Below are 12226 nucleotides of genomic sequence, written 5' to 3'. Positions count from 1 at the left end.
CACTAGCCACATACTGAGGTTCAAAGTCATTCGGGGCAGACTCTGGGCAGTCAAGGGGTGAAGAAGTCACAGGTCAGACAGAACTCTCTCTCCTTCATTTGGCTTTTTCCTTGAGGATCCAAACTGTGAAGCAAGGCTCCAGTTTACTTTTTAACAGATACTTTCCCTTGGGCAATAGAGGAGGTTATATGCTCAGACAGAAAACTTAAAGAGGACAAGTTAGAGCTCTTGGAAACAAAGCAGAGAGCAAGTCGGTGTTCAATTCATTTCAGGGGACACGTTTTCTTTTATAAATTGACGCATAGTAGATTTACAATATTTCAGTTCAGTTCAGTTGCTCCGTCTTGTCCAACTCTTTGTGACCCCATGGGCGGCAGCATGCCAGGCCTCCCTGTCCATCGCCAACTCCCAGAGTTTACTCAGACTCGTGTCCATTGAGTCGGTGATGCCATCCAACCATCTCATCCTCTGTCGTCTCCTTCTCCTCCTGCCCTCAATCTTTCCCAGCATCAGGGTCTTTTCAAATGAGTCAGTTCTGTGCATCAGGTGGCCAAAGTATTGGAGTTTCAACTTCAACATCAGTCCTTCCAATGAACACCCAGGACTGATCTCCTTTAGGATGGACTGGTTGGATCTCCTTGCAGTCCAAGGGACTCTCTCAAGAGTCTTCTCCAACACCACAGTTCAAAAGCATCAATTCTTCGGCACTCAGCTTTCTTTATAGTCCAACTCTCACAGTGATTCAGGTGTAGAGCAAACTGATTTATACACATGTATATGTCTATATGGGTTTTTCCCAGATTCTTTTCTGTCATAGGTTATAAGACATTGAATACAGTTCCCTATAGTAATGTGTATCTGTTAATCCCCGATCCCCAATTTATTCCCTCCCCCCGCCCCCCCACCACCTTCCCTTTTCAGGTAGCCATGATTTTTTAACAGAGGCAGGTCATTACAGATGTTCAGTGCTGGTGCGGGTCTGGGAGATAAAGGTCCATGATGAGCTTTTCCCTGTTTCCAATTTCAGCTCCTCGAATCCAGGCCTTAAACTCCAGTGCCATTTTCCTAAGAATCTGATAAAATGGGAAATTAGGAAAAAAATGTTCCAATCTCAACACACCCCTACTCAATTATAGTCCTCAAGTACTTACCTTTAGGAAGCCCAGTTTTTACCTCAGACCAGAAAGACTGACTGAGTTAGGTGGGCAGAATGTGTTTGGCACAACTTACACATAGTTATATCCAGGACAAGACTGTGTGGAGGAGGAAATGGAATCCACAGAAATACAATGACGCTTACAGACCCTCTAAGTAATATAGTCCACACATAAAAGAAGCCCAGTGGGCAAATACTTCCTTACTTCATGAGCCAACTCAGCCCTGGATACATATGTGCTAATAAAAATATACCATATGTGGAAAGCATGACTTCTGAATTTTTCCTGATAAAAGCATTCAAATGCTAACTTCCAAGAGATGCACATAATTGTTTTCCTCTTGGATGGAAATGAAATGCAAATCCATGGTCTTGATTATCAGAGTGGAATAGAGAATTGACAGATTTAAAACATTATACTTCTGCCAAGATGACTGCACTTTCTTTTACTTCCTTCAAGGAAAAAAAAAATAATTATTTTTCCATTCACTTTTCCAGCTGATGGATAGATAAAAATGGCATTGAGATTTCCAAGACCACTTGGCAGGAGAGGCTTGGTGTAAGGGCTGAAGCTTTTAAAGACTGGTTTGGGCTCATTTTTATGAACTGGAAAGGAAAAAATAAAATTTCTACATATATCATAACTGTAGATTAAAGACACACATACCGACCTGTGGACTTGTAGAAATCACTGGGTACTTTTATTTTCTTCTCCATCTTTCCAGAACACACAGGTGGCTGGCCAATTCCAAGAACACTGGGTCCTAGAATCACGTTTTCATCATGTGCCTCTCTGGGGGGATGAGGGCAAATTCCACAATGGGACGAACTCAGAAATGACATGTTCTATATGATAGAACATGACTAACTTGGGAACAACAATAGAACACAAAGCTGCTTTTTCAACCACATTTTACCTTAATGCCATTGGTTTCTGTTCTTCATGTTCTCATCTTGACTTTACAAGTATACTTTTGTAATTTTAAAAGGGTAAGTGTTCTGAGTGCCAAGAACTAAAATTCCTTCCTCTGTATTTACACTTTTAAAATATGTTAACAGTAGGGTTTCCCTGGCAGTCCAGGGGTGAGGTATCCTCCTGCCAATGCCAGGGACATGGGTTTGATCCCACATGCTGCAGAGAAACGAAGCCCGAGTGCCTAGAGAACTTCAAGCCTCAGCCACTGAGCCCTCGAGCTGTAACTACTGAAGCTCATACATTCTAGAGCCTGTGCTCCACAAGAGAGGCCACCACAATGAGAAACTTGAGCACTGCAACTCCAAGGAGCCCTCGCTCACTGCAACTAGAGAAGGCCCATGCACAGCAATGAAAACCCAGCACAGTCAGAAATAAAATAAAGCAATAAATCTTTAAAAAAAAAAAATGTTAACAGTAAAAATCAGCTTCAAATTAGCACTATCAAGATTTTAATGTGAAAGGCACATTTTTTTCCACTTGCCACCTGTTATGACCAGGGCTCTTGGTAAACAGAAACTCCAGATAATTTAAGCAACAAAGGAATATGTAGGAAAACTGCTGGGTATCTTACAGAACTGATGGAAAAGGCAAGAGAAAAAGGCTTAGAAAATGATCAGAAATGAGAAGTTAGAGGCAGAGGACTCAGCCAAAGTCATTCCACTGGAATATTTGAGATAGGATAATACTGCCCAGGAGATCCCAATACCATGGGTGCCATCACCACTGCATGAATCTTGACTCCATCACTGCCACCATGAAATCATGACTCGAGTATTCAGGATATTCTACAAAAGCAAACTTGACATGTTGTCCCCCACTCCAGATAAACTGACTGGCAAACCCTAACATCCATCCATCATGTCTCTACTACTAGTACCACCATCTGAGGTATTTAAGAATATTAGAGAGAGATTTGGGAAAAGGGACTGAGGTTTTGGATGGATTGAGAATGCATCATTATTTTCCCACTTAAAAACTCACTATGAAACAGTACTTGGAACTGATTATTCAATTCTACTAATTATTAGATTCCTTTCTCCACCAGAAACTTTTTCACATGAAGGGTAAGTATGTGTAAACATAACAATATTTTTTAAAAATCACATAAATAAGAAGCCAAAAAGTTTAATTTTATTGAATCAAGAAAGTTCATTCAGAGTTTACATAGATATTAATATACTTTAGATTATAACAGTTAAGAGATCAATAGCTGAGGGGAAAGAAGAAAGCAGTTTATATTTTCACTGTCGGAAAAAAAAAATCTAATTTCTACAGATGTCTTGTAAAATTCCCAAAACAAGACCTAGCCAAGTTTATTGTTTAGTGGATCTGTTTTTCTTTTTTCAAGACATGAAAAGTGAGATTCAATGTGTATACTATTGGTTACAACTGATATACGAGCTTGAAAAAATGATAAGACAGAAGCATAAATATAATACCAAAAGACACGGTTTTAAAACTGGACTGTAGGAATATAACTACAATAAGTTGGAAAAGATACATTAAAACCAGGAGTGTGTTACACTAGTTCAGAACAGAACTCATAAGGCAGACCAAACGATGCTGCTAATACTTAAGGAAAGGGGTCTGTTTGGGGGATGCATGTCTGCACAGATACCACCACAAAGAAATGCCAACAGTAACTACGTGGTCCCCTCCTGTTATTCGGCGTGCGTCAAAGGTGAACTGGCTGGGTGGACAGCTTAAGCCTTCTCCAGAGATTTGTAGTACTCCGTCAGCACACCCCAGGCCTTGGGAGCCATGAAACCTTCAGGAGGTCTCTGGCCTTCTCGGGCAAGTTTGCGCATTCGTGTTCCTGAAATAAATTCAAAGTCTTCATGGCTGAAAGGGAGAGAAGAAAGAAAATTATTTCACATTTTAAAAAACTTTGCAAATAGTGAAATTTAAAAAAAAGTTTGTATCTTCTGTTCATGGTAGAGAAGCTTAACGAAAAGATCTAGATGAAATGTAATACTTATAAATGTCAACCTGATTTCAGGTTTGTCACAGAGCAAGAAACATCAGAGTATCAAAAATCACAAAATAAAACGATGATTGCTTGGATTGCCCCTTTATTGTTGGTTTAGTCGCTAAGTCACGTCCAATGCGTGTGATCCCATGGACTGTACTCTGCCAGGCTCCACTGTCCTTGGGATTTCCCAGGCAAGAATACTGGAGTGGGCTGCCATCTCCTTCTCCAAGGGATGTTCCCGACCCAGGACTTGAACCTGGGCTCCTGCATTGCAGGCAGATTCTTTACCGACTGAGCTACGAGGGAAGCCCTTTTATAACCACACACATTTCCTTCCCTCCTCCCCAATTCTTGGCAACTAAAAATTTAGAAATAGGGATTTTTTTTTTTTAAAAACATCTAATTTAACTAGCACCTGTTGAAAAATTTTTAGACAATCTGAATCTGAAAGGCTAAATGCATTTTGGAACAGTAAGAGAAAAATTGGAACTTGAAAAATAATAAGTAAGTAGCAATGATTATTATTCCATTGGTAAGGTATTACACAAAGGCAGTGTTAGTTCTTTTCAGCTTCATACCTTCAGAACACACAAAAACCCTTAGACCATTGAGTACAGAGCACCTATGGCTAAGACACACAGTGTCTACTGGTAATTTCAACCTTTTCCCTCAAACAAGGGGACTGACTAGGCAGCAGATAAGAACCCAGAGAGAGTTCTAGGTCATTCAACTCACCAGATCACAACCCCTGTTTACTCCTCATCAGTGGCTGTACGTTTGTTCCTTCCCCACTTTGCTATCTGCAGAGTTAACTTGGAAATCAAATGAAATAATAAACTGTCAAGTGGTCCTTGCTTCTACAGGTATGCCAGGTATGTTTTAACTAATAATTAGATTTCTAGGGATCTATCTGAAAAATTGATGCTTTTGAAGTGTGGTGTTGGAGAAGACTCTTGAGAGTCCCTTGGACTAAAAGGAGATCCAACCCAGTCCATCCTAAAGGAGATCAATCCTGGGTGTTCATTGGAAGGACTGATGATGAAGGTGAAACTCCAGTACTTTGGCCACCTGATGCAAAGAGTTGACTCACTGGAAAAGACCCTGATGCTGGGAGGGATTGGGGTCAGGAGAAGAAGGGGACAACAGAAGATGAGATGGCTGGATGGCATCACCGACTCGATGGGCATGAGTTTGAGTAAACTCCAGGAATTGGTGATGGACAGGGAGGCCTGGCGTGCTGTGATTCATGGGGTCGCAAAGAGTCGGACACGACTGAGCGACTTAACTGAACTGAACTGATGTAAAGCAAATAACTGGAGAGGCCTGCAAACATTATGCATAAAGATAGTTATTTAAAGTTGTTTTATGTAAAAATGTTGTAAATGATGACAGTTGAAGGTTTAAGTAAACTACGTACATCCTTGAGTACAGTTACACAGTCGTTATAGAGTATACTGAAGAACAGTAAAAAATGTAAGTGATGACTCATGAAAAAAGTAAAATTTCTGTTAAGGCCACAGAAGGGCTAAGGAAGATGACCACGACAGAGGGAAATCGATTGGATAAATGAATCAAAATTTAAACTGTCTTTAATCAACAGTTTCAGTGGTATCACTGACTCAATGGACATGAGTTTGAGCAAACTCCAGAAGATAGTGAAGGACAGGGAAGCCTGGCGTGCTGCAACCCATAGGGTAGCAAAGATTTGGACACAACTGAGCAACTGAGCAACCAAGTGGATGATGCAGGAAAGAGATGAAGTGGTAAAGCAGCAGAGATACAGAGTGGAGAAAAGATTTTTTTTTTTAAAGGAAAGGGGAGGTCTTACCATGTATGTAGGCAGAAGAAAATAAGTGGCAAGAATGAGAAAAGGGAGGAGAATGAAAGCCAGGAGAGAGAAACAGCTACAAAATGAAAGCTGGAGAAGATAAAGTCTGGGATGAACAAAGAGAAAGAAGTTCTGATAGTGAAGAATGAAGAAAAGAAATAAGTGATGATCTATAGTTAGCAAGAGATGAGGTGGTTAATGCAAGATGGTCTCAACCTTCTCAGTAAAGATGTAAGATCATCTTCTGAGAGGAACCCAGAACCTGTGTGGTAGGAACTGATCATAAGATCCATCAATGCAATTAAGTGACTTTATCTCCAAGCCGGAGAGGTTATCCCTCCAGGCAGAACTTAGCAAAGCAGCACCTGGAAAGGAAGTCAAGGGCCTGCAAGGGTCCAGATCTCTCCAATTGTGTTCAAAAACACTCATTCCAACCCAATGTACAACTGATTAGTTTGACTAACAATCATTTGACAAAAGGTGATTGAACGTTTCTGTTCCTCAGGAGGTTCACTTAACAATTCCTTCCATAAACCTCATTAAGGAAAATTATGACCCTAGATCTTTCTGGCCACGTCAATTTAAACTTTTGATTTCAAAAAAGGAAACCCCCTGTCTGTGTAGAAAGTGCCTGTTCCTGATGGGCAATGAGAAAGAAAATGAGGGAGCAGCTTACAGAATGACTCTGTTCTGACTTTGTGATTAAAGGAAAAAGCCAGACCAATTAAAGTCCTTTCTTTCCTCAGAATGCCAAAGAGTCTGAAATCCAGAAGTCAGCTTGCATTCCTTCTGAAATTGCACTTTAAAACCACAGTCCCTGGGTACCTCTTTTCCTGACCCTATTTCACACTCCATCTGTCCCGCATGCCACAAGCATTTCTTCATCACATGAAATGGGAGTTTCTGCTTCCACAAGCTGGAGGTTCCACTCCACCCTGGCTCCGGAAAACACATTTATTTCCCTCTGCCTCATACTTGTACTTCTATCCATCACATGAGGATTGTATTTTTTTTTTATCAGAAGTCAGATGCAAGGACTTGACACAAGAGTCACTATCTGTAATCTAATCACAGTTTTCACAATCACAGCTTTGAATGGATAGCTTTCCACAGGAAAAAATAAACCAAGTAAAAACTGAGCTCTTCCGGGAATGACTTAAAAACTAGCTATGAACCCTACCTGTGAGTAATCGGGCATCTACCAGAAGCAGGTCAGGCTACTAAACAAAGGACCTAAGGCTTTCACTGGGCTTCCCTCATAGCTCAGCTGGTAAAGAATCTGCCTGCAATGCAGGAGACCTGGGTTCGATCCCTGGGTTTGGGAAGAGCCCCTGGAGGAGGGCAAGGCAATCCACTCCAGTATTCCTATCTGGAGAATCCCCTATGGACAGAGGAGCCTGGTGGGCTGCAGTCCCTGGGGTCACAAAGAGTCAGACACGATGGGGCAAGTAAGTATAGCACAGGCTTTCACTGCAAAGCAATTCCAGTTAGCCCATCTGACTGCACTGGGTAACCGACATCCATGCACCTGAAAAAAGAAATGCAGGTCTGGTTTTTTTCCCGTTTCAAAACCACTTGGTCACAGATTCTTACAATCCACAGCTGAAAGAATGCCTCCTCTAAAACACACACACACACACACACACACTCTCTCTCTCTCTCTCTCTCCCCCCAAAAAACAATAAAACACATAACCTAAAAAACAACCGAAGGGGAAGAGGTCTTAGGACTCAGGGATGGAAAAGGCACAGCAGCCATCAGACTGTGGGAGTCTGGGGCACAGCATCTTGTCCCATGTACGACCACTCACTAGATATGGCCAGCATCTTGACCGACTCCGAAGTACAACTCGTGGCCATGCGCTGAAGATTTTAAATCTTTACAACCATCTGCTGTCTCTCACATATGTGACCAGCAGAGCCACCAGCACAAGTTGTTCAGATAGACAAGAGGCTGGGGTCGGGGTGGGGGTGGGGGGGGCCTTCACATTTATCTTTCAAAAGTTCAATTCAATTGGCTTTTTTAAAAAAATGCTAATTAGATGATAAGCAATCAGAGACACAAAGAGAAACTTCTCTGACAGAACTGAAGATGAGGGTAGTAACTTATAAGTGAGTTTAATTAACTCTTTGGGAGCTAATTAACTTTCATCTAACCCGAAAGAAACTCATACATAATACAGTGTACCTCAAAACACTAAGAATTCTCCTCAAATACAAATAATTTATTCAAAATCAGATAATTAGCTGTTTATGGCTTTCTTTCCAGGAATCAAAAAGCATTGGTTGGCATCATATGTGACAAATTTAATAATTTTTTATTTCCAAACCAAAGACCAATCAAAACACATGAAAAATTTAATTATCTCAAACTAATTTACCAAAATCTTAATTCATCATGTTTTCCTCCCCTCAAAACTCTTTAAAAAAAAGCTAGAGCACAGCTCCTATCAGATATTCAGTCAAATAAGAAGTTTCCAGGGAATGCCTACTTGTCTTTCTTCCAGTCTCCACGTTGCAAGCCGCCCACACCACCATCTCAGTAACTGTCGCCTGCACCAGAGCACACCTCCACACTGACCTCCCTCCCACCCTTCTCTCTTCTATACTGCAAGGTCATGTCTGTACTTTCAAGGGCCAAGCAGCAGTCCCAAACGTGTCTGTGTTTAATAAACACTGCAAGTATAGTTACTCTGTAATTCACGTCTGATAATTCTGGTATGGAGTCTTTGCAAACCTGCTTGTGCTGAAGGCAGTTTCCTTTTTTTTTTTCTTTTGTTGGTGCTGTTTCCTTGTATGTTTTATCATTTTTGACTTAAACTGTCTATTAAGCCTGTATACTTATTTGTGGGACTAAGCTGAGGTTGAAGACAAGGAAGTAACAATCCAGTGAGAGTATACATTCGCTTCTGCTGAATATTTAAGAGGAATGCCCAGTTAAGAACCACCAAAAACTGATTTCACGGCTTGAGAGTTTTTGGGTTGCTGATTTTTTCTAACATAATCCAGGCAATATGAGGGCTTCCCTGGTGGTTCAGTGGTAAAGAACCCACCTGCCAATTGAGGAGACAGGGCTTTGATACCTGACCCCCTGGAGAAGGAAATGGCAACCCACTCCAGTATTCTTGCCTGGGAAATCCCAGGGAGAGGGGAACCTGGTGGGCCACAGTCCATGTTACAAAACAGTCAGACAAGACTAAGTGCCTAAACAACAGCAACAACAAGGCAATCTGAGTTTGGCCCATTTGAGCAGGTCTGAGCTTCTGAGCCTAAAGCTCAGGGCTCCGCTCAGACTCTCAGGGAAGAGGAATGAGTGGGGTTCACTTCTGGTTCTCTCTAAACACCTAAGGTGGGAGGGAGCACCAGCTTCAGGGGAGTGTCTCCTGTATGACTCCCCACCCTGGTCAGGATCATGGAAATCAACACTCAAGTCAGCTAGGTTCATCAGGGCAAAAGCAACTTCAACAATTAAGTTAACAGAAGTTCTAACTTTCACTTAATAGTTTACAGTTCTTATCATCTTATCAGTGCCATAATACTTCTCTGAAAACATTTTCCTTTATCCAGAATTTTTAGTTAATTTCTTAGGAGAATCAGTCAGTATAATCCAATTTACCTAATTACCAAAAACTTGACCTTCCCAGTATCTAATGTACACTGTAACAACACTATCTTTTAAAAATCTATTCCAGTTTGTACCTTTCAGAGAACTGCTTTATCTAGTCCCCATCTCATCCTGCTCCTTTCACTCCCTTTTCCTATCCACCCTGCCCTTCTTCCCAAGCCCTCTGGGTCTTCTCAGCACCTTTGCAAGTGCTTATCTCTTTGTCCAGAATGCTATTCAGTTTAGTTCAGTTCAGCCACTCAGTTGTGTCCGACTCTTTGCGACCACATGAACTGCATCACGCCAGGCCTCCCTGTCCATCACCAACTCCGGGAGTCCACCCAAACTCATGTCCATTGAGTCGGTGATGCCAACCAACCATCTCATCTTCTGTTGTCCCCTTCTCCTCCTGCCCCCAATCCCTCCCAGCATCAGGGTCTTTTCCAATGAGTCAACTCTTCACATCAGGTGGCCAAAGTATTGGAGTTTCAGCTTCAGCATCAGTCCTTCCAATGAACACTCAGGACTGATGTCCTTTAGGATGGACTGGGTTGGATCTCCTTGCAGTTCAAGGGACTCTCAAGAGTCTTCTCCAACACCACAGTTCAAAAGCATCAATTCTTCGGCACTCAGCTTTCTTTATGGTCCAACTCTCACATCCATACTGACCACTGGAAAAACCACAGCCTTGACTAGGTGGACCTTTGTTGGCAAAGTAATGTCTCTGGTTTTTAATATGCTGTCTAGATTGGTCATAACTTTCCTTCCAAGGAGTAAGAATCTTTTAATTTCATGGCTGCAGTCACTATCTGCAGTAATTTTGGAGCCCCCAAAAATAAAGTCAGCCACTGTTTCCACTGTTTCCCCATCTATTTGCCATGAAGTGATGGGACCGGATGCCATGATCTTAGTTTTCTGAATGTTGAGCTTTAAGCCAACTTTTTCACTCTCTTCTTTCACTTTCATCAAGAGGCTCTTTAGTTCTTCTTCACTTTCTGCCATAAGGGTGGTGTCATCTGCATATCTGAGGTTATTGATATTTCTCCCGACAATCTTGATTCCAGCTTGTGCTTCCTCCAGCCCAGCATTTCTCATGATATACTCTGCATATAAGTTAAATAAGCAGGGTGACAATATACAGCCTTGACGAACTTCTTTTCCTATTTGGAACCAGTCTGTTGTTCCATGTCCAGTTCTAACTGTTGCTTCCTGACCTGCATACAGGTTTCTCAAGAGGCAGGTCAGGTGGTCTGGTGTTCCCATCTCTTGAAGAATTTTCCACAGTTTATTGTGATCCACATAGTCAAAGGCTTTGGCATAGTCTACTACCTCCATCTTTATCAAGGGTATGAATGCCTAGTCATCTTTTGGAACTCAGCCTAAATGTCACCTACTCCAGGAACCCATCCCTGATAACCTAGACTTAGTCAGATAAGTGTTAGCTGAGCTTGCCACAAGTCTTCTGCAAAGCACATGCGACCCTTAGTTAACTGTGTCATTAATGGTTTATTGTCTGTCTTCTCCAGAATGGAAGTCCTATATCTATTAAGGCAACAAATCAAGCTTGTTTCCAACCACAGTGCCCACACTTAGCAAGGGTATATATGTAGTAAAGATCAATACGTAGTTAATAAATAAAAAGAATAGCAAATTTGGAAAGTTTATCCTAATTTCAATGTAAATGTTGACTTTAAAACAAAATACAGCATATATAAAATATATAATTTGACTTTCAAAAATATATATAGTACTGTCATTAATTATGATTCAAAGGTATAGTAATATTTTAAATGAGACCTTATCTGTTAATGATTATGCAATAACCCCCTATGTAATAAATATATTTATTATCTAATAATTATTATCTATGCAATAAAAAAAACCTTTTGCCATAAAGTATGTGAAAAATCTGCAAGCACAGGACAAGATTCATTGGCAAATTCATGCAATTACTGTCAGACTTCCACAAGTTTTCACAAGAAACATCAAAATCAATAAAAACATTTCATGAATTAACGACAGACAGTTCTCCAGTACTTTAACAGAAATCTTTATGTGTGGCAAAGACTACATAGCAAGAAAGAAAACAGAATTCACACAAGAAATATTTTAGGGGTCAAGATGACAAGATGTAAAGAGTGAGGTGAAAGAATAAAGGACTTCAAGATTATACATAATGAGAAGAACAAGCAACTAAGGAATTTAGGATTTGGAGATATATGAAGGGAAAGGTAAAGCTGCTTCTGGACATTTTAAATAACGTCATGAAATCTAAGCAGAAACGCCCATTAGTGTGTAGATAGGATTCTAAGATGGCCTTCATGACCTTCACCCCATGAAGGTGTCACTACCGTGATATGTCCTTATATGGCAAAAGGAATTTTGCAGAAGCAATTGAAGTTACTAATCAATTGACCTAAAACAGTGAAACTATGTGAGTAGGCCTAACTAATTAATTAGAGGCCTAATCACTCAAGCCCTCTAAAAGCAAAGACTGTTCTCAGATGACACAGTACTCAGAGATTTGAGCCTCAGGGATTTGACCTGAGGGAGGGCCTAACACTGAGATCAAGAGGCCCACAAGGAAAAACCCCAATGTGGCTCTGAGCTGCAGAGAACGATCCCCCTATTAACCAGTAAGAAGATGGGGACCCTCAGTCCTGTAACCGTAAGGAACTGAATTTTTCCAAC

General features: G+C 41.0%; 1 protein-coding gene across 2 annotated transcripts in view; it reads right to left on the bottom strand.

Moving 5' to 3' along the window:
* Nucleotides 1-3241: 3241 nt before the first annotated feature.
* The window catches only part of PAPSS1 (3'-phosphoadenosine 5'-phosphosulfate synthase 1), a 110580-nt gene continuing 101595 nt past the window's right edge, over nucleotides 3242-12226 (bottom strand). For both annotated transcript variants that reach the window (XM_065907159.1, XM_065907160.1), the window contains exon 12: nucleotides 3242-3974. In XM_065907159.1, the coding sequence (XP_065763231.1) occupies nucleotides 3836-3974 (139 nt within the window). In that variant the 3' untranslated portion in view covers nucleotides 3242-3835. The remainder of the gene's footprint in view (nucleotides 3975-12226) is intronic.

This window comes from Muntiacus reevesi, chromosome 16 (genome assembly GCF_963930625.1).
Source record: "Muntiacus reevesi chromosome 16, mMunRee1.1, whole genome shotgun sequence".
NCBI classification, from domain to species: domain Eukaryota; kingdom Metazoa; phylum Chordata; class Mammalia; order Artiodactyla; family Cervidae; genus Muntiacus; species Muntiacus reevesi.
Note: the sequence above shows the minus strand (reverse complement) of the source record. Positions and strands in the feature narration are given on the sequence as shown.